The following is a 21,254-nucleotide window of genomic DNA, read 5'->3' as shown; positions in this document are numbered from 1 at the left end:
AGGGCAGGAGTAGAAGTAGGGGCTCCTAGTTTTTGACCTCTTTCACAGCCTGAAAGGAAAACATGTGGCTCCAGCTCTGCCAGCTCTGCAGCCAGCTCTAATGACAATGCTCCTAGAGCTGGTGCTTCCCCCCAGCCAGTGGAACATACTTGCTCCAGAGGATGGGAGCATCAGAGTAAGTGCTCACTGGCTTCACGCTTAGAAATCTCTTAGCATGGGTTTTGCATCTGCTTCAACAAGAGGAGGCCCAGGAATTTTAAGAGGATAGTTGTATTGGGGTGGGGTGTGCCTTTTTTCCCCTTTCACAAACAGTAGAAAAGGAACCTTTTGTGAAAAAGATTTCTAAAGGATTTGCCTTCTGCAAATTTGCAATAAATGTCATGCCTTCTACTCCAAAATGAAGTTGTCTTACCCAGATGAGAAATTCTCAAGACCTCTCTTTGCGATTTAGCATAAGCTCTTGGTAGGTAGGGTTAAAAAAATTTGAGAAAGTCACCTAACATTATAGTGTAATTTAAAATATTAGCTTCTGATACTCCTCAAAACTGGTCTGATATGATTGTCTGCTCCAAATCTGACCCTGCCCTGTTAATGGTCTGCTCTGGGTTGTTTACAGCTGCTGAGGTTTTGCATGGTGAGAAAAAACAAGTGCTGGTGCTGCTGCCAAGGTGGTTTATTTGCTGTGGTGTGCAACATCTGGTACAGTACTCAGTACTCACTTGAACTGCCACACCTCAAAGGCGATGCTGGAGTGAGAAAGAAACGCATTTACTTCCTATTGCTACCAGGGAATGGGAATACAAGACCTCTGGCACTCAGCACTCTGCCAGTGAGCATATAGGAAAGAAGTAACTTGCAAATGAGTGGCATTCCAGGGCTTAAGCCCTCTCCTGGATGGGAACAGTGGCTTGCTCTCCAGGAGGGGGAGCAGGCAGTTTCGGATGGTTTTGCACAAGTACCAGCTTGCAAACGTTATATAAGAAGGCAGTTCCTCAGTTTGTTTTTGAAACTCACCATTGGAGAGGCAGAGTCTGTCTTCAGTATCTGCTGGGACTGACAGAGGACATTTCTTGGCATCAGCCTGCAAAAAGTATGCTACGTTACAGAGCTGCCGCAGTAGTGAGAGCCACCAGCAAGTTGCTGCAGCTCCTCAGAAATCTGGGGAGGCTCTGGGGAATAACCAGACAAACCTAACACCTGCTAAAGAGGTGCCTCAGCCCAGGACTGACACTGCCTCACTGCCTGGTAGAGGGGTCTGTGTTAAACTCTGCAGCCAGACCCCCAGTCATGCTGGCAGGTGACAACCCTGAGCTCTGTCAAGCTGCACTTTTGATCCAGAGAAGCCATAGCTGGACACAGCCTCCTTTTTTGTGTCCTCCCCGGCACTGGAAGTTTCCTCCCAAACTCCTCTGGGGAGCCTTGATGGCTTTGAAGCCTTCAAAATCCCTGAGCAAAACTCCTGGTGAGCCGGGGGAATGCACAGACTGCCCACAGAAATGCCCTGCTCCCTCTGCTCAGTGCGGCACAGAGCTGCCTTTGAAGAGCTCTGCCCGTTCCTGGGTGAGGGTAGGCAGCCAGCAGCTACTGGAGGAGTCATCCCCACTTTGCTAAGGTATCTCACACCAGTACCCACAAAGGATCCAGGAAAATGTAAGGGCTGCTTACCTCTGTCTGGCACTCAATCAGACTCTCCATGTTTCCAGCATTTAGTGTCTTTGACTAGGCAAAAAAACAAAGACACTTTGAGTAACTGAATCCCACGGTTTGGAAATCAGAGCTTTTCAAAGTCACTATGTTGACAGAGCTGAAATAATTAAGATACTCACAGTATTACAGCTGCTTAACACTTTCATTAGGAGTTTGATTGGAGGAGCTCTGGACAGTCTGGTTTCCTTCAGTCCTTTTGTTTGCCTGTTTGTTGAACAGGGAATGGACAAAGAGTCTTGTAAAACTGCACCCTTCTTGGCTTTCTCCTCTGTAAGCCAATCTAGCGTGTATGATCCTGAACCAGCAAGATCTCCCACACAAGGAAACTATAAAGCCCTTCTCCAGAAGGGCATTCAGCCCTGCTGCCCTCTCTGCCTCCTGATTCAAACAGAATAAAAGCAGCTTTCCATTTTTAATCCATGCAAAAAGTGAGCAAGTGGTGACAGCTATGTATGGTCATTAATCTGCACACCCGAGGCTGAGCAACTCCGTCAGCTCTGCCCATGAGCTATGCTTAGCGGGTGTACCTCTCCCCCATGTACTTTTTTGTACATCTCTGTGCAGCTGCATCTGAAGCTGTCCACTGATTTCTACCATGATGCCACAGATTTTTTCAAAGGCGGTACTTACCCAAGAAATGAATCCAGCCAGAGCTCCTTCACCTCCCGTGAACTGCAGAGGAAAGGAGAAACAGCATCACTCCCCACTGCTACTAATCCTTTGGACAGAGGCAGGCGACTAAACAGTGCATACCACGTGTGCTGCCTTATATATGCAGAAGGGGCAGGTGGAAATTCACAGGCAGGAAGAAGCATCATGGGGCAGGACCGAGACACTACCAAATTTCTGGCTTCCTCTTTCCTTTTAGAGGAGATGCTTTTCTGGGTTTTCCCCCCCCTTAAAGAAAAAAAAGAAACTCTGGTAGCTGTTATGGATGGAAAAGATGAGACACTTGCCAGGTAAAGGTTCCAGCTATCATCACCAGCATGAGGTGAGATGTGCAGAGGGGGCTGCAGTGTGGGCAGCTTCTCTTTACCATTAAAGGGCAGTGGGTACAGTCTGTCCTTTGCTCAGAGACATTAGATTTGGCAGTTCTAAAATGCACTGCCAGATCAAGCTACACTAAGAGCAGTGAAAACAACGGGGCGATGGAATAGACAAGATTCAGAGAAATGTTTCTTTATAATTTCTTTAAAGCTAGTTGCAACAGTTTACTATCTACAAGCACATGTAGATACACATTTTGTCAGTACTAAGTAGTTCTTGAGAATCTAGTTACTGGACATCTATAGGAAAAGTGGTGTTATGTAGTAATTTAGTAATGTATGACAATATGTAATTAAAAGTCTTGTTTAAAATAAATCTCAGTAAGACATATTTGTGTGCACATATTAAAATTTTATTCAACCGAAGAGATTTAAAAAAAAATCTAGAAAAACTCTACCTCTACTTGTATCATTCTGTTGCTGACTGCCCCCATCTTGGGCATATCAGGAATACAGCACTCACTCTACCAGGCCATTATGAAAATTCATTAAGATTTGATGTTAAACATATGATATTATTTCTATTGATTTATTGACTGAGGAAAATTACAGCCCTGTTCTGGGTGCCAGTCTACTGATCTTATGAAAAGGAGGAGTTAAGGCTGACAGTCAAGATTGAGAATTCTTCAGTAGTGGATTTAGGTGGCAAGCACACTTGTGAAACTGTGGCCTTTCTGCTGCTTCCCTCGTGGATGCTCTGTTTCACATGTGCAGATGATGGGGCTGTCTTAGCACAGCTCTTTGAAGATGTATGTAATGGCTACATCTGCTGCTGAATTCGCCCTCAAAGCCCTTCTTTGTGTAGCCACATCAGACCCAGCCAGTGTACTACTGACCCTGTTTCATGCAGAACGGAAAAGGAACAGAGGGGTGATCTCTGTTTGATTCTGGCAGAAATCCAAAGCACAAAATTCACTTTTGGTTTGATAGAGATGTGTCCAGAAGAGCAAATGGAGACTTGCTCTGTTTTTGTGGGAGGAGTTGCTATAGGTCACCTTTTAAGTCCTCCTGAGGCCCATAATTTCCATGCTACTGTAGTGGCACTGGTCTGGTGACTTGTTTAGGGCTGAAACTTACAGCAATATCAATCAACTAGTCTGCAGCCCTGTGCATTTACCACTGATTTTTTACTCACTGCTCTAGCTGATTTTTTGTTAATTATCAGTCCCATGACATTTGTAATTTCTCAACTAAATTCCATGGGCTGCTGCACATGCTTGCAGAAATATTGTCATCCTACGTCACTTTCGCCTGAGAATTTCTTTTAAGGATCCTTGTCAGCTGCAACACCACTGCTGATAGTTCCAGTGGGATTCCCCAACAAGAAAGATCTATTTTTCATTACATCTGTTAAATGTATATCCAAACATACCTGTCTGTTAAGCATCTTGGAGGGGTCCTATGCAGTTCAGTTCTGCCTTGCCCTCACTTCCAGCGCTCTGCACAGATGTATTTCTGAGCTCAGTCTGTTCCATGATTAAGACACGGGGTTGATCTGGAAAATGTGTGACTTGTGAAGAAAATGTGAGTTTAATGGGTGGTGCTTAGCCAGGCCAGAAGCTCAGATTACAGTTCTGGCACCAGCTGTACACAGAGCACTGGGCTTTGTGTTTCCCAGGGGACAATACGGTAATGGGTGATGTATTGATAGCACATCACCAGACTGTCCACTGGCACACACTGCTGTATCTCTATCAATTAGTTCTTATCCATTAACAGTTGTGGGGAAATAATGGCTGTTGTATGTGGAAGGTGTGTGTATAGGCCTGCCTGCCCATATGAAAAACAATTTGATTTTTTTACCCTCCTGATATCATTCTTTATTTAATAGCTCTTTTATGGTGTGTGTCACAAACACTTAAGTCATGCCAAAATTACTTTAAAGCAGCCTATTTTATTGCAAAAAAGCAGGGATCCTAAAATGCTATGGTTTGGCAGAGTAATTGTATGGCAACACAGAGGGAATCTTGGCAGTTTTTGTGAAAAGCAGTAAGCAAGCACGTGCTGATTCCTGACAAGCACCGCAGAGCTGTGTGCAAGCTTCCAGGGTCAGAAGAGCTGCTCTCACACCTACTTGCCAGAGCAGCTTCACAGCTTCCCCATCAGCATGGAAAAGGTAACACGGGTGTAGGCCCCAAAGCCGGTCTCCACCCTGAATATTAACAGAAAAGGCCTGTCTTATGAGATGTTTACAAGTTCCCTTATATGAACAACTTCTCTCCCTGAGGAGGCTGATTCCATCTCTACCTCCCAGTTCTGCTTTGCAGACTTGAAACTTTTGCTGTGGTCCACTCCTCCCTCAGTTTGGTACAGATCTTACAGCACGATGCATCAGAGCAATGTGTTTGTTGTACCAGAGCCACTGCCCTGGGGCAAGAACAGATGGCAGGTGGCTGGGGTACACCTGGAGTTGTTTGCAGTCAATGTGTTTCTCCTGTCAATCCCTGACTAAGTGAATGCACTGTCCTTCAAAAACACTGGATGTTTACGCAAAGATCAGGGCTTGGGAGAGGCAGTGGATTTGCAAGGGTTTTGTAGGACTAGCCTGTGTAGAAGTTCTTCCCCTGCTGTGCACTAGGATGCTTCCCTCAGTTCTCCTGAAGTGTTCTACATTTGCTGGAAAGAAAGCAGGAGCAGGGAGGTCCTGCAGAGCAGACAAGCCTGGGTGGATCCAGCCCCCTTAAGAACTGTATTTGCCCCTTGAGATGTGAAGCATTTTCCTTATAGAAGCCAGGACAACAGTTTGATGCCTCTGCTTCCACTGGCTGATCCCAGCCAGCCCCTTTCTCCCCCCAGACCATGGCTGCTTTTGTGGTCCACTCCCAAGCCCTCTGCCCAGCCAGTGTTTGGAGGGAGGGCTTATATAGCACTTGCTGCAAACATGAACCAATGGTGATTTTTGGTGATTTTCCCCTTTGTGTGAGCTCCAGTCAAGCTAGGCATTCTCTCCTCTTTCCTTCTCTTACATGTGGCTATGTGAGGGACATTAGACAATAGCAATGGAAGAGCAACATCGATTGGCATGAGAAAGAAGTCAGGAGTTTGCAGTGAAAAAAGAAATAAAGAATAAATCTGCTGTGACTGGAGACTGTTTCCTTCTCTCCTTATCAAACCAGAAATGGGAAAACCCCAGCCACACCTCACTGTTGTTTATTTCTCTTACTTTTGCAAATGTTTGACAACATGGCTTTTAGGAAGGAGGGACTGTGTGAATGAATCCTGAAACTCACCTTTGCCCTGTTATCATACCAGCAAGGAGGCAGCAGGAGCCTAAGCTGTGAGAAGGGTACGGTGGAATGAGCCTGGAGCAGGGATCCTTTCAAGCCCATATAGAGCAGAAAGAGCCTTCATCAGTGCTTCTCCATGTGGAAAAGGGATTGTATTCCCGTTTTGTCTTCACTGCCACAACTGCAGTCTCCCCAGGGAACAATAGGAACATTTACCAAAATAAGGAAAGCAGTTGTGCCAAACTCAGAAAGCTGTTGGGTTGGTTGTTTTTTGGAAGGGAAAGTTCTGTACAAGCTGTTGACGAGCTCAAAGAACAAAGTGGCAAGTGGGTTCCTGGAAAGAGGCCACATTTATAGATGCCTCCTTAAGGCAGCTCTGATTTCCTGCCACTCTCCAGAGTCTGTTGTGGGATCCATAGACATGGTTCGGGGTTTGATCACAGAAAAGAGGTCAGACAGACCTTTGATCAGATCAGTCTCTGCTTCCTACCTGTAACAATTCAGAACAAGAACCACCAACCCAGCCGGTGCTGAACTCCTACAGGTTTAGTCAGGTAGAGTCTGGGCTCATGCTAAACCTGCCTTTGGAGAGTGAAACGCACTGTCAGTTTTTCCCAGCTCTGTTCAGCTGATTTCTAATCTAAATTAGATATCAAGGTTAGATTGCAGTGTGGGTTAGATTGCACCACCCTTCTATACACTGTGCTACTACTGCATGGGAAAAGGTTACAAATCAAAAACAACTCTATAAATACAGCACAGGGTGTATTCTATGCCCTTCCCATGACACCATTTCGGTTGCATTTGCTTTGCAGAATGGTTTGTTTATTCCTTCATGAGTGCTTCCCCCAAGACTAAGTTGGCAGCTCTAAAGATTTCTACTCATCCTCAGGTGACTGGGTCCACTGGATGCTTTTTCAATTGTGGAGAGCAGGTGCATATGGGCCATTTTTCCAAAAGGTCTGTGCTGCTGTTTGGCTGTTCTGCATTCAGCTTGCTATTGTATCTCTGTGGCACTTGGGAATTACTCATTCCTTAGGTTCCCTGAGGTGACTAGCCCAAAGGAATCAGGGAATTGAAGTTGCCCATTGTTTCTGACTGAGCAGATGCAGATCTAAACTTTTTCTTACTTACACGAAAATAGTAGAGAACATGTATAATCCAGTCTAAAATCTGTTCTTTTCAAAATCTCTGGTTGAAGGTACTCAAACAATATTGAAAAGTGATATGCTTACTTTTTTTTGTTACTCTACCAGGTTTTTCACTTAATTTGCTTCTTTATGTTCTTCATTTGCAAATCAGAAAATGAGATAGGACTTTTTGCCAAGCTCATTTGCCATCAGGGAACAATTATGCTTCCTACCGAATACAGAGCAGTGCAAATCTTGATTTTACTTTTCAGGATTAACACTAATATTTTCTTTTAGATTTTTTTTAACATAGGTTTGTATATCTCTTGTTTCTGCACCTTCCGTTTTGCATTGAATTTCAGCATCAAAATTATCTCAGATCTCAAAATGTGAATTAAAGGAAACAAAAAAGAAGCTGGATTTGACATTGAATTCTAACTTGCATGTGATTTTTCAGGCATAAGTCATCTCACTTTCACATTAAATATGATCTGTAGACTGGCACTGGCCTAGGAACCAGTCTGGAATAAGACCAAGAAAACCTGGCTGAAGTGTAATTTGGGGTTTCATTGCACATGTGTCCCATTGATACAGAAACTAGAAAAGAAAGGCAGGCTTGGCAATGCAAGACCTTACCACTGCCCTGGCTCCAAGCATTGCAAGTGCCATGAACACAGCTGTTATTGTAGGTGCCCAGGAGAAACAACCAGAAGTAGTTGGATTTTGCCCATCATTTCTCTCCAGCTGGCTTGCTCTGAGCCCCAGGGGTTTGATGGGAACATCCCCAAACTCTTCATCATTGTTTTGCCCTTGTGAGTTTGTCATTCCTGTGTTGTCACCTGCTTCCTAAGTAATAAGTACAACTGCTAGTAACCAGGTCCTCAACACCGCTAAATTCACCAAGAATAGGAACTTTTATGAGCGCACATCTAGATTCCATTCTCCAGGCAAAAGTAGTGTCAGGTAAAGCAAATCTTTCCAGGGACAACTTTGCTAACTACAGCTGAACTGCTCTGAGTACATTTGACCCCATGCTTCGAAAGGATTATTTGTTGTCATGTGCTGTCTGTGTCCTTGCACATCCGCACACTGCAAAATAAAATGTTCTGTGAAGTTTTGGCCACCCATCAAACTCAAGATGATAAATTTGAAACAAACATCTCCATATTAGCTGGTGATTGCCCTATTGTTGCTACTAGCAACAGCTCCCCCCTTAGTGTTTTAAATAAACACTCCACTTCTGTACTGCTATCCCATTTTAAAGCATGACTACCTTATGAGGATTTCTGAGAGCAAATGCTTCTCATGGCACGGGCTCTGCCTCCTGCTGCAGAGCATCACAAGGTCTCTGGGAGGATGGAACGTGCAGGGAGTGGAGGAGCCCACAGGGCAGCAGCCCCAACCAGCACAACTGGAGGGCACTGAGGGCTGCCACACCCAGAGCCACAGCAGCCAGGTCCTCACCTTCACATCTGGAAAACACAGTGACACTTCCAGGCCAGGAAAAAGGGAGAAATTCCCACCCTGCAGGGCAAGCAGGAGCTGGGATCTCCCCCTTGGGAGAGTGGGGTCAGAGGAAGACAAAAACTTTTGAGTTCAGCTGTTTGACCCATTGCTGGAGAGGGCCCAGCTTGAAGGTCAGGCTGTTCCCTTCAGGCCTGCATTCCTGCAAAGTCAGCCATTAATTTATGCTGCTGACATGCAAGCCAGGTGCTGTTACACTGCCTTTACTCATTCTGCCTGTGTGTGCCTGCTCTGGACCCTGCATTTTAGTCTTTCAGTCCTGCAGTCACTGCACAGAGATGACATTAAGGAGTATGTAGAGAAGGTACCCTGCATGCCACAATGTCCATTTTCCTGTTCAGTGGTGGTGGAGGCTTGAAAGGAAGAATTTGTTCTCTATTTCCACTTCCTTTTAAAGGTTTGTTTGTGCTTTGTTTGAGCTTTACCTTTTCTCCCACTCAGCAGAGGATGTTTCTTTGGGATTTTTTTCTCTGAAAGTGGTACCTGTGTGTGTTCTTACAGTCACACACTGCTTTACTGAGAAATAGCAAGAAATTTTGTGAGGGGAGGATATATCTTTAACCAGGCCAAATGATACAGCTACAAAACCATTCCTCAGGTCTGTAAAGAAATGTCTGTCTTCACTCTCAGGACAAGCTGAGAAGAAATGCTCTGAATTTTACCAGATCCATTGATCAGTTACTTGTTAAGAAAAGATCAGATACTCCAGAAGTACCTCAAGAAGGGTCTTTTCAAAGAGAGATGAAATCCTCTTTCCTTTAGGCACCAAAAGATCTCAAAATGCTAAGCCAAAAGATGTACAGTTCAGCAACTGCTGTAACATTTGAGTAAGCCAGATACCATATTTACTACAGAATCTTAGTTCTGCTTGTGCAACACTGTGAACTGATCTTTTCCTTTTATAACTTAATTAAACTTTGTATTCAGAGAATAAACATGAACACTCATTAGCCTGTAAGTTATGCGAAACTGAAGGTGATGGCACATGTGTCAGGGAGTTCTTCTTCCATTTAATACGTGGCAGAGCAAAGTGGCTATCATTGCATTATACAAAAATTTCCAGAGTTTATCTTTCAAATTTAACCTCTTGGAATCATTACATTACCACCTCCAGTGCTATACTCAGCAAAACAATGTTTGAAGATACAACATATCATAGTAATTGACACCTGTCTGGGCTGTTTTAGGAGAGCCAGATTGATGGAAGAGGAGTTTGCAAGGCCTTTCTTATGTCCCAGTGGTTGTTCCTCCTCCCTCCTCCCTGGTTCTATTTGCTTCCAGAACCAAGTATTCTCACAGTTTTCTTTGGATGAGAGTGTGCTGCAACATAAACCTGTCATAACTGTGAGACTGACATGAATAAACAATGCAGATAATATTTTCATTCTGGCCTTAAAGGAACAGTCCTAATGAACGTCACAAGCATGGAAAAAGTCATTACATTAACAATGGAACATGCTTACTCAGCACTCAGTAATCAACCCCTAAATGTAAACAAGCTATAACACAGTAATCCCCCTATCAGGGAATTTTCAAAGACTGTAATTGCATCTTCGTGTTGGGATTTTGTAGGTGAACTCTGGGAGATGCTTCAGTTTGCCCTTTGATTTTCCATGCAACATCTGAAAGGTAACCTGCTTTCTTTCTGCCTCAGTTTCTTATTAATAATGGGCTGAAAATAAAAGGTCACTGTACTGCATAAGGTGCTTTGATATCTTTTGTTGAAAAGTGGTACATACAGGAGAAGCCTGTAAATAGTTCAACAGCTATTCCCTCTCCTGCCTCCTATGCACTATACAGCAAAGAGAAGACCTTAATTTTAGCCCTATACAGCAAACCTTTCACAAATAAAAGCATGTTTTGAAGTGCATCACTCATGAGAAAAATACATTTTTGTCTGGGTGCTATTTGTTGGGACAAGAGCTTGTCCCTCCAAGGTCTTTGCAGTTCTACTTGCCACATCAGAATGTAGCAGTCACTTTCTGGCCATGTCACATACACATTTGTTTTAAGCATGAAGCTTATGGTAGGATAATATATGAAAATGTGACAACATGTTATCATCTACCAATGAAATAAACATTCAATATGGTGACTGAACCAGCCATTTTATCTAGATTGTGTAATTAGAAACATTCTGAGCATGAACTCCCCTCTCTTTGCCTGGCCTCTGGCAAGGGATCTGACATGGGGCTCCAGCATGGTCACAGCGGAGGCTATGCTTTCATCATCAGGCTGATAGTGGAAATGGTGTCACCTGATGTCTACATGCTCTACCAGGAGTTGCTTCCCTCAATGCAAGCTTGGGAAGAGCTTCATGGCACTGAAGTAATTGCAGCTACTTTGTATCTTCAAGTTCCTAAGGTCCTTTCCTTATATGTTCAACATAGAAGAAGTGCTGAAGGTAAGAGGTAGCTGCAAATTCCATAAACTTCATATTTAATCTTCAAAAAATCACTGGGACGGTGACTGGATGAATATATGTATGGAGGTTGACTGCTTGCTCTGTATCCCAATGACAAGCCAGTGAACACTCCTTTCCACCACTGTGACACCATCTGTGTGAATGTTGAGATGCTCAGTATGCCAAAGTATTTGATCCAGTTCATCACTTGGCTGAAAAGTGCACAGACGAGTGCTTAGCTGAACATGCCGGGCTGGAGGATGAACTAAATACTTTTTGTACCAAGGCAGAAATCCTTATAATTAGTAGGTTTGTCCCTTTCCTCAACTCTTATCATGAACCAATGAAAATCATTGCATTTGGGCTAATGTATCACTTAAGAGCTTCAAATTCTGGTCTTTCATTTTCAGTACACTGGAGTACCTGGTCAAGAGACAAGGCCCATTTTATACCCCATAGATTGCTTATTTTTAAGAGCAGGGGAAGAATCCAATAACAAAAGGGAACAATATCCTCTCTTTGGTCAACCAGTGTTTTTACTTAGCTTACCTTAGAGAAATTTGGATGTGGTTTGGCCAGTGTTCTGTGTAGATAAAGTAATTTTAATGAAAATAAGAAAAAAACCCTCATGCCTGTATTATCCAGTAGAGTCTCTAAATACTGGATGATGTTGTACTTACTGAAAAAAAAATCAAAAAGTTTCATCAGCTTGAAAGTAGTTGCCTAATTTCTTATACAGAGATAATTCATTAAAAGGAAATTACAGTCAGACACTGGTTGTTCTCCTCTCTTCCTTCTCTTTTTTATTCTTTACAATTGCTTAGCAGATCCAAGTTTTAGTTCCTCAAAATTCAGTTTTTGTTTCTTCTCTTTTTCTCAATGTGCAAGATGCCACCGGTCTTACAGAATGAATTTTCCCGCCAAAACTGCCTTCTCTCACAGTGGTTTGTGTGGCTGTTTCTGTACTCGTGTAGGAATACCCAAATAGGGCCCTATTCCTACAGCCTGGCTCTCCAGGCATCCCAGGTATAAAAATACCACCATTTTGTTTAGGTAGTGTTCAAAATTAAACAGGGATAAGTTTCCACAGAAAATGGGAAAAAAATCCCAGGCCTCCGTTTTTGGATTGTGGCTATTTGAGAGAGCACTTATAAAAGCCTGCTGTCATGAAATAGTCTATTATTTTTAGTGAACTTCTGTTCTCAAAATGGGGAATTTCCATTAGGAACCACAGAATGGAGGTTTCACAATGATACACATGTCTGAGCGCTCTGCTTTGTATGGTATGGGTATCATCCTGGTCCTTGTTCCTTGGAAGAGAAGAGGGTATGGAAACAGCACATGCCCACTGGTGGGATTTTATCTCCTTTGCCCCAGCTTCCACACCATCTCCGTGGGAGCAGGCTGGAGCTGGCCTTGGTGGCTGTGGGAATCCTTGTGCTGGGGAGTTACTGGGGGTTCTGGTGAGGAAGTGGAGCCAAAGACCAAATCCTCAAAGACACTTAGGGACCTATTGCCTTTTTAATCACCCACTCACCCTGAATTAAAACAGGAGCTGAGAATCTAACTGCCTTGGCAAATTTTGGATGAGATTAGTGTCAGGGAGAGGTCAGGCAGGCTCCAGCAGCCTGAGGTATTACTCCTTGCAGTTTGCTCTTCTTTGTGACTACTGTGCACTAAGCATGGCTGAGATAAAACTAACCTGCATTTAGGCAGTGCTTTCCATTTGATCCTTTTGATTTTCAGTACCAGTGAAAGGTACAGGGAGTCTACCTGATGCAGCCCCGAAATCACCTCTATAGAAAATAGATGGTAAAAACATATAACCATGACTAGACTGCACCAGATAATACAGAGGATGGATTTAATATCAGGGTGCTTGCCTGGAATTCTAGGTCTGGGGACACAGATAGAAAAGGCATGTGGCTCAGCATCTAGGTTTTGATTTGAGTTGTCACAGAAATATGGCACAAAAACATCACAAAGCTGGGATTCAGAGATGAGTTGCTCTAAATAATGCTTTGAGTCAATGACTCGTCTCTATAAAAATGAGTATGATTCAAAGATCTAGTTCCAGGCAAAATCTTATGAATTAAGAGATTTCATTGTGTCCCTAGAGGAGCTGTTCTGAATGAACTCTGCCTTGGACTAACTTATGGGGCCACAGTGAGAGGTTCCCTTAGTGCAATATCCTTTACTGTAAGTGGGCACTGAATCACTGATATCCTCTGGCACATCCTCACCATGGTACCATATGTATAAGCCTTTAACAGGACTTTGGCATGCTAATAATCTTGTGCACAGGCAGGAACCATTCCTTCTTCACAAGTCTTGCATTAAAAAAAGGTTACACATGACCCCAGGAAAATGAGGAAGGTATAATTTTCTTTCATGAACAGTGTTAAACTGCAAGGTGTAAAATACAAATCCCATGAAGATCTTGCAGGAATTCAGGAGGTGTTGGGATCTTCCCATATAATACACAACAATAACAGAAGGGTAGAGAAAACCAAGCCATCCTAGTGTATCGTCTGACTATGGATAGTGGCATTTGCACACATCACGGCTGATTTGTACTACAGACTCCCCAGCTGTCACTGAGCCTCACCCCATTAATGCTGGCTAACCTGAATCCCACTTACCAGCTATCCTATGGGAGAGTGCATGTATGCTCACACTTCTCTCAACACCTCCAGGAATGGTTACACTTCAATTGAAGAGCAGCTAGTAACAAACCTTTGAGGTCCCTGCTGACTGCAGCTCTCTGTAGAAGAGGCCTGAAGACAGAGTGATACAAATACCTTTGCATTATTTTCTTCAAGCCCACTAAGCTTATGGGGAGGTAGAAAGTACCAAATGTTGTTAAAGACAATTAGGAAATAACGCCACCATTTTCCTTCCACCCATACTGCTCACAGTATTCAACAGTAGTACCTTGCTCTTAAACTCTTCTTCCCAGCAGAAGCTCTCACTCTGCTCTTTTGTGCCCTGAAGTGCATCTCATTTACCTACCTAGGTTCCCTTCAGCAGCATGAGTCCATACCATTCTCATGCCTCTTATGACAAAAGAAGCCCGGGATTCCCATGTCTCATTTCTCCTGATGGTTTTGTAATAGTTGCTTTAGCCTGTCATTCCATTGGAGATGCCCTAAGCTGGGTCCAGATCTCAGCTTTGCCCAGGACACAGGGTGCAAAACACTCCCAGGACAGGAGTTGGGTTTATGCCTCCAGACCAAGCAGAAAGCAGGCAAAAAAAAGAGTGAGAGCAGAGGCAGATCAGCAGATGGGACTGCACATGTCAGCAAGGGCCCCCTGTGAAGGCTGCATAATAGCAGGTGCCAGTGAGAGGGTGTTCCAGCCCAGTTGTGCACTCAAAAAGTAATCACTGGTGACATTTCTTCACATCATCCTCCTCCTCAGAGAGGAACTGGCAGGTTCTGAGAGGTTTGTGTGTGGGAGGCTGATAAAACTACAAGTGGGGTCTGCTTCCATGCAATGAACCAACAAGGAAGCAGGGACAAAACAGTCCCTTTAATCTGACCAGTTGTAGTAACTTTTAGACTTGCAACAATCTACAAGAGAGTACAGATGGGTAAGAGTTTGCCCAGATTCACCTTGCTGAGACTGCGGTTTTTTGCCCATTTCTCTCATTAAGGCTGCTCCCGAAAGCAAAGGTTTAAGCATTCAGAATGATACAAAGTGAGGGCCATAGAAAGCCTTCCACCAGGGCCACAGCAGCTGATCTGCTGAGTAACTGTCTCAAAGGCACATCAGAGGGATTTTCTCTGCAAACCTGGTTCACATGACAGACAGCATCATAAGATCTGTGTCAGCTGGTCAGCCTCTTGCCTCAACACCTAGTGGTTTGTTGTGCAAGCATGAAAGTTTTCTACAACTCAGATGCAAGCATGAAAGGTTTCTACAACTCAGATACACTCAACTTCTTTTTACTCAGCTTCTGACTTTGTTGCCAGTCAAGCCTGACATGTGTTTTTCACTTGAAAGCAACTGTGTGCATTTTGTTGTTTGAGAAATTTGCTGAACTGATCATTCCCACGACCAGAATTCTCTGTTTTCTGGGACATGCTGGTCATCATTGCCTCACTAGGTCTTCCCCCAGTGCTGAGATGACCATTGTTTCTATCAGCCTCACTGCAGCTAACTGACTTAGGTTTGTGATTACAAACCACAATACACTTGAAAAAGTCAGAGAAAGGTTTCAGATTACTTGGTAACACAGGGAAGAATGGTTGTCAAAATCATACCTCACTAACTAGCCTTCAGTCAGCCCAAAACAAGGCAAAAATTCTCTTGGACCCCTGGGAAACAGTTATTTGTCAATACTACCTGTGGGTGACTTCAAGCTATTTTTTTTTTTTCACATTTTTCTCTTAGGGGATTTCAACCTTTTCACAGATGATTTCCTTTGTAGACCTTCAGAAACTCAAAAGCAGACACACACACACACACACACACACTCTCATACACACATACACACTAACACCTGTATCCATCAGGGTAAATACAAATAACTCTTCTGTGACATAACACTTATCTAGATTGTACATTAAATATGCTGAATGTCATTTATCAGTCCAAGTCACTGGGGCATATTCTGTGTCTGGCCATGTTCCTGAGTGTCCCGTCAGATGAGAGCCTCATTTGATTGCAATGTTAGAACAGCAGCACCTCTGCCATCCTCCCTACTTCCAGGACAAAAGACAGATGGAGAATATGGGTTTTGCAAAACAAGGTGAGAAAGATATGACCTGAAGTAGCTTCATTTTTCTCCAGATCTCCCCAGATCCTGGCTTGTCCCCAGGACCACTGCCAGCCAGCTCCCAGACCTCTCTATGATTCTTTTTTTCTTTGCAGTGTGAGGCATCATCAGAGGCAGAGCAAAAGTGATCAAACAAACAAATCTTCTTTTCAGAGTAGGAAACTTAACCTTTTGCAAATACTTTCTAACTCGGAAGATGGTGAAGCCAGACCCTTATCCCCAGGGCAAGGAGGAAAGTCAGGGAGCTCTAACTGGTTCTCAAGACACCAGCTGCCATCAGCCATGTACTCTGTGCTGGAAAGGCAGACAGTGCTCCCAGCCTTAGGAAGGTCTTCCATGGCTATCAGACAACACTGGATGCACAGCAACTGCAACAGACAACATCCTGGCCACTGCTCTGAGCTGATGGTAATCTGAATTATCCCAAAATGACCAAGAAAGCCTGCATTTTGAGGAGGCTGGCCAGAGTCTCTCTGAGTATTACCTTTATTTCCTGATAAAAATGTACTGTGTAAGGAAAAAACTAACAGGATCAATCCTAACAAATGCAGACATCCATATACGCAGGTAGGCAGCATTTGTCTGCTTACATGATCCTGTCATTTCTACTTGGGGGAAAAAACAGGGACATCCTGGGCAGGTTTGCAGACTACATTTACAATTCATATCAATATTAGTTCTGAGCCATACAGTGTCTGTTTAAGGGGACTACTCTGCCCTTTCTCCATGCTGACTGTGTTGAGGTGTCTGCAGAGCAAATCCCCAGGCAATGCCTAATCTGAAGCTTCTTCATTGCAGTCTGATCCTCGGGGCTGTGGTTTTCTGAACAGACAAACACAGTCTCCTTACATTGTCTTTAAAATATACTCAAGGATGGGGAAGCCCAAAAAGTCTGAGTTACAGAAGCATTCAGTAAGAATGGCATACTCTGTGAATGAGACTAGCATTTGTATTAACTCTGGAGGCTTCAGTAGCATCCTTCTACTTCCTGATTTTAAAAACAACTTGGGGAACTTCCTTTCTTGGGTTATTTTGGAACTTCTGCTTGTAGTTGTGATTGAAACCAAGACTTGTGAAGATGTGTGGTGGTGGTAAGCCCCTACTGATGACCACAGCAAACCTCCACACCCCAATATTCAGCAGCTCATGGAAGCCTTGAACACAGTTGAGGTTTCAGCTTGGGCCATTCTGTTGGAGAAAACTAGTGTACATAAAAACATAAGAATGTAGGAAATTAGCAGGCTGGATCATTCTCCTGAACCACCTAATCCAGATTTCTATCTCTAATGGCAAATTATGCTACTTGTTTCAGAAATAGTTGCAGATCTCATACCTTTATAAGAAGGTTTTTCTTCCAAGCCTCTAGTTTATTAATTTTATATACTCTTGAGAAAAGCATACAGGAGTAGGCTGATTTAGTTTCTTATTTAATTAAAACTGTTTTCCTATAAAGAGTTGGAATAATAGTACACTGGTAACAATTCCAGTTTTACCAATACGTCACCTTCTGTCCCTATGAGCAGAAGAGCAGACAGTTCAAAAGAAAGATTGCTGGTAGGGAGTCAGAGCATTCTTCTGGGCACCTTCTACCCTCCAAAGTAGAATCACTCTACAAACTTTTGTGTAATCCAAGCAAGCTGTCCCACATATGCTGCCCTTTTGCATTATGTCTTGGCAGTGGGACTGTGAGCTTGCTGCCCTCGAAGGGAGAAGAGCCTTTTTGGGACAGAGCCTCTACTTTTCACACCACTTTGTTCTCTCTGCCATACCCAGAAAGATCCTTACCTTGATTGTTCTCTGTAAAGCAGCATACAGTCATGTTAAAGAATGGGGACATTCACTAAGTGAATTAATGTGTTCTTTTATTACATTAGTCTTTTCATGCAACAAAAGCAAGATGAAAAATTCTTGAATGAGCCTACACTCAACATTCTCTGTTTAATTACCCTATTTCTCCCTCAAAGGCACCTTTAAAGGATACTTTTTTGTGCTGTCTACTAACAAAGGTAGATGAAAACATTTCCATTAAAGGCACAGCCTTTCTTCTTGGCAGAAGAAAGAACAGCTGGGTTGCCATTCACTTCCCTCAGCCACCTGAGAAACAGCCAATAAAAATAAAGACTTAAAGATTTCCAATTTCCAGTAGCCCTATCAGGAAAAAAACTAAATGGGAAAAAAACCCCCACCACCAAACAAGCCCCAAAGAACTAGGAAAGACTCCTTCTCTTTCTTGTGTTTCTCAGGAAAAAAAACAAACAAACAAACCAAACAAACAAAAAACCAAAACACAGACCTATACCATATTATCACAAAAGTGGCATTGCAAATTGATTTTAGGAATTCTGCCTTTGGGTGTCTCCTAGGGAAATTTCTCATGGGAAGTGCATCTGATACAGTAATACAATAACTGAACAATAACTGAAACTTTTTTAATTACTCTAAACAATGGAAATGAAAAACTACATCTGAGCTGGTTTTAAGAAGAAATTAATAAGAATGCATTTATGTCTTTCTGTTCTTTTTCAGTCATCTCTCCCTGATAAGTCACTTCTCAGCAGACATGAAGAGCATTGATGGGAAGCAGAAGATGCTCTTTGACCATTAGTATGACAAATACTGCAATTGAGGCTGAATCAGTATGTGCAGCCTTTGCTATTTCCCACCCCTTCAGACTGATAAATTAATTCATCCTCTGACTAATTTAAGAAGTGTGGGCTTTACGAAGAAGTACCAACTTGTTAGAATGTAGGAGGAAAGTAAAAAGTCAGTGAAGTGCAGTGGCCTGACTGACCTGTGCATGGGCTGGATGTTTTGCCTGTGAGAAGAGAAAGGGTGTTCAGGGTTCTTTACAGTTTAAGACTGTAGCAGCAAGTCTTTCAGAAAAGCTGGTATATTTTCTTCCCCAAGAATTTGGAGCTTAGGCTTAAAATTTTAGCCAATGAAAGTTTAGTCTTCCTAAGAACCAAACCAAATTCTTTGTGTCCTGTAGAATGATCAAAGTCCCTTTCTCCAATACTGACACAAAAAGGAAAATTAGTCTGATTTGTAGTGGTGCTTTTCTAAATATGCAGCACAGCTACCTGGGCAGGAGGATGCCATCATTTTTACTACATGTATGAGCTACACAGAGTTTAGATGCATGCCTGCAGAACAGTTAGAGGAAAAAACAAAATAACCCCAAAACCCAACCAAAAAACAAAGAGCAGGTGACAGGAACATTGTACTTCGTAACATATTCTGTGCCTGCTAGGGTACAGAAAACCTTTCCTTCTGTTACTACAAAGGAGCTGTCCTGGTCCACTGGGCAAAGGCTTTGCTAAGAGTCACTAGTCAGATTGATTTACACACTAGAGTGCAATGCATCCAGCTGGCACCTGTTTACAGTGGCAGCATTTTCTGAATAATGGTCTACCATGTCCTAGATTCCTGATGCATTTTTTTTGAGAGGATAAAAATCTTTAAAACCATTGTTCCCCTCAGGGTGCCTGGTCTCCTCCATTTTCCTCTTTCCTGTGAAGCTTACAAAAAAACCCAAGAGCTGGGACCCTGAAATTAGCACTTTACCCAGCAAATGGCTAGAGAAACGTTTATGATATGTGAAGCAGATGAAATGCATTTAAATGTTGAACTTAATCTTTTTTTGTGCTGTGGACTTCCCTAGAGTTATGCTAGCAGCCCCCCTCACACTAAGACTGTCGAGGGAAATTCCCTTTCTGCCTTTAGTGTCTTCCTGAATGATTTTATTTCAAAGTTTCTTCAAATTAGAGAGATTATGTCTCTCTCATTTCCATTTGTTTCAAAGGATCTGCTCATCAGATAGATGAGTCTGTATTACCAGGGTCTAAGTGGAGAAATTAACCAGAAAAGTAGTGCTGGAGAAGGAGGAAAGCTGCTCATGGCTGAACTCCAATGGGGAAGAGCAGTGGATATCAATGATTTCCTCAAGGTGAGCACAGATTTAATGCAAGTTGCTCTTCTGAAACGAAAGCTTGTGCCCTTCATGTATATCTGGAAACATCAGATGGCTGATTTGGAACTCATTGATGAATGCTTAAGTGCTAGATTCATTGAAAAGTTGTCAAGCACTGGAACAGGCTGCCCAAGGAGGTGGTGCAGTCCCCATTCCTGGAGGTAATTAAAAGATGTGTAGATGGGGCACTTGGGGACATGGCTTTGTGGTGGGCTTGGCAGCATCAGGTTAAGGGTTGGACTCAATGATCTTGGAGGTATTTTCCAAGCTCAATGATTCTGTGATTCTACAAAGAGTCAATTGACTGTGTTGTTAAGGAAGAGTTACTGTGGCAGTATGCTATGTATATATAGAAAGGCTGAGTTTATGGTCTGAGGGTGGGCATGCTTGATTGACTCTGCTGTTGTTGATCTCACCATCAGCATGATTACTATTGACCTTGCTTATTACAGCACAGGGCCTGGGCTCAGCCGAATCAGAGCACCCCAGGTGACACAGGGACCAGGTTTCTGCCTGGCACAACAGGTACCTGAGGTCTGTGCAAGGAGAAGGTTCCCAGCTTTTCAAATGAAGAACCTGCTACCAGTTTCCTGGGAAATGGTTTTATAACCCAAGCATAACAGCCTGGAGAGTTGTGTCCTAAGCAGGCTCCCTGAAGTTAGGATGTGGGCAGATCCCCTGGGGGCAGTGACATGCCCATTAGCAGGTCCAGGCTGATGAGCCAGGTGCTGAGGACCAAGCTGCAGCCACTTGACTGTGCTGCTCCCCCAGCCACCTATCCACATGTGAGCCTCCAGCAGGGCCAAAGTGGGACATTTGCTGAGGAAAAATAGGTGAGGTTTGTCTCTTCACAAAATGAAGGGAAGATTGAAACTGTTTTAAAAATTACTTCTGCATTATGAAAAGTTTAACTGAACATAAAATTCTTTCACTGAAAAAAATATCATTTCTTCACCTGAACGCCAGCTATTCAAAATGTGAGACAACTTCTTACACTTCTTCCAATTTCAGGACCAAAGTTCCCAGTAGCCTGCCAAAAATAAGATTTTGAGCAGCTGTTCTTAAGAAATCAAGCTCCTTTCAAGTTTCTTCTTCAAGCCAGCTCCAAAAATATTGTTTGATTGGCTTGGTGTGGGTCAGAAGCAGAGTTGCAGATTCACCCAGCTCACCGGTGGTTGGCTCAGCACGGCTCCAAGCAGAGACTGACTTTCACTTTCAGTTTGGCTTTGAGCTCACTCGTGCAGAAGTTAAACTTTGAGAAATCCCCAAACACAAAGCCTAGCCACAGTACTACAATTAGTCAAGTGTAGGATTTTCCCATTGTCTGTTTATAACTGACTACAAGGTGTCTTGGGGTTTTTTGTTATTTCCCAAGAAACACTTTAAATGGGGGGTTTCAGGGTTTATTTTTAGATATATGAAAAAAAGAAAATATAAGATGTAAGAAAATCTATTTTACTTTATAT

General features: G+C 43.1%; 2 protein-coding genes across 7 annotated transcripts in view; one reads left to right on the top strand and one right to left on the bottom strand.

Annotated features, from left to right (window-relative positions):
* Positions 1 to 21,254, top strand: part of LOC129118996 (T-cell activation Rho GTPase-activating protein-like) — a 69,677-nt gene that overhangs the window by 16,603 nt on the left and 31,820 nt on the right. The gene's annotated exons all lie outside the window — the stretch shown is intronic.
* The window catches only part of LOC129118406 (T-cell activation Rho GTPase-activating protein), a 45,576-nt gene that overhangs the window by 6,113 nt on the left and 18,209 nt on the right, over positions 1 to 21,254 (bottom strand). For 3 of the 6 annotated variants that reach the window (XM_054629752.2, XM_077175443.1, XM_077175442.1), the window contains exons 3-6: positions 2,338 to 2,379; positions 1,827 to 1,911; positions 1,666 to 1,719; positions 1,015 to 1,081 (exon numbers count right to left, since the gene is read on the bottom strand). In XM_054629752.2, the coding sequence (XP_054485727.2) occupies positions 1,015 to 1,081; positions 1,666 to 1,719; positions 1,827 to 1,853 (148 nt within the window). In that variant the 5' untranslated portion in view covers positions 1,854 to 1,911; positions 2,338 to 2,379. Of the gene's footprint in view, positions 1 to 1,014; positions 1,082 to 1,665; positions 1,720 to 1,826; positions 1,912 to 2,337; positions 3,010 to 21,254 lie in introns of those variants that run through there. The other 3 variants (XM_077175444.1, XM_054629751.2, XM_077175441.1) reach the window with 3 other exon arrangements.

This window comes from Agelaius phoeniceus, chromosome 3 (assembly GCF_051311805.1).
Source record: "Agelaius phoeniceus isolate bAgePho1 chromosome 3, bAgePho1.hap1, whole genome shotgun sequence".
NCBI classification, from domain to species: Eukaryota; Metazoa; Chordata; class Aves; order Passeriformes; family Icteridae; genus Agelaius; species Agelaius phoeniceus.
The sequence above is the reverse complement of the archived record's forward strand: the minus strand, read 5'-3'. Positions and strand labels throughout refer to the sequence as shown.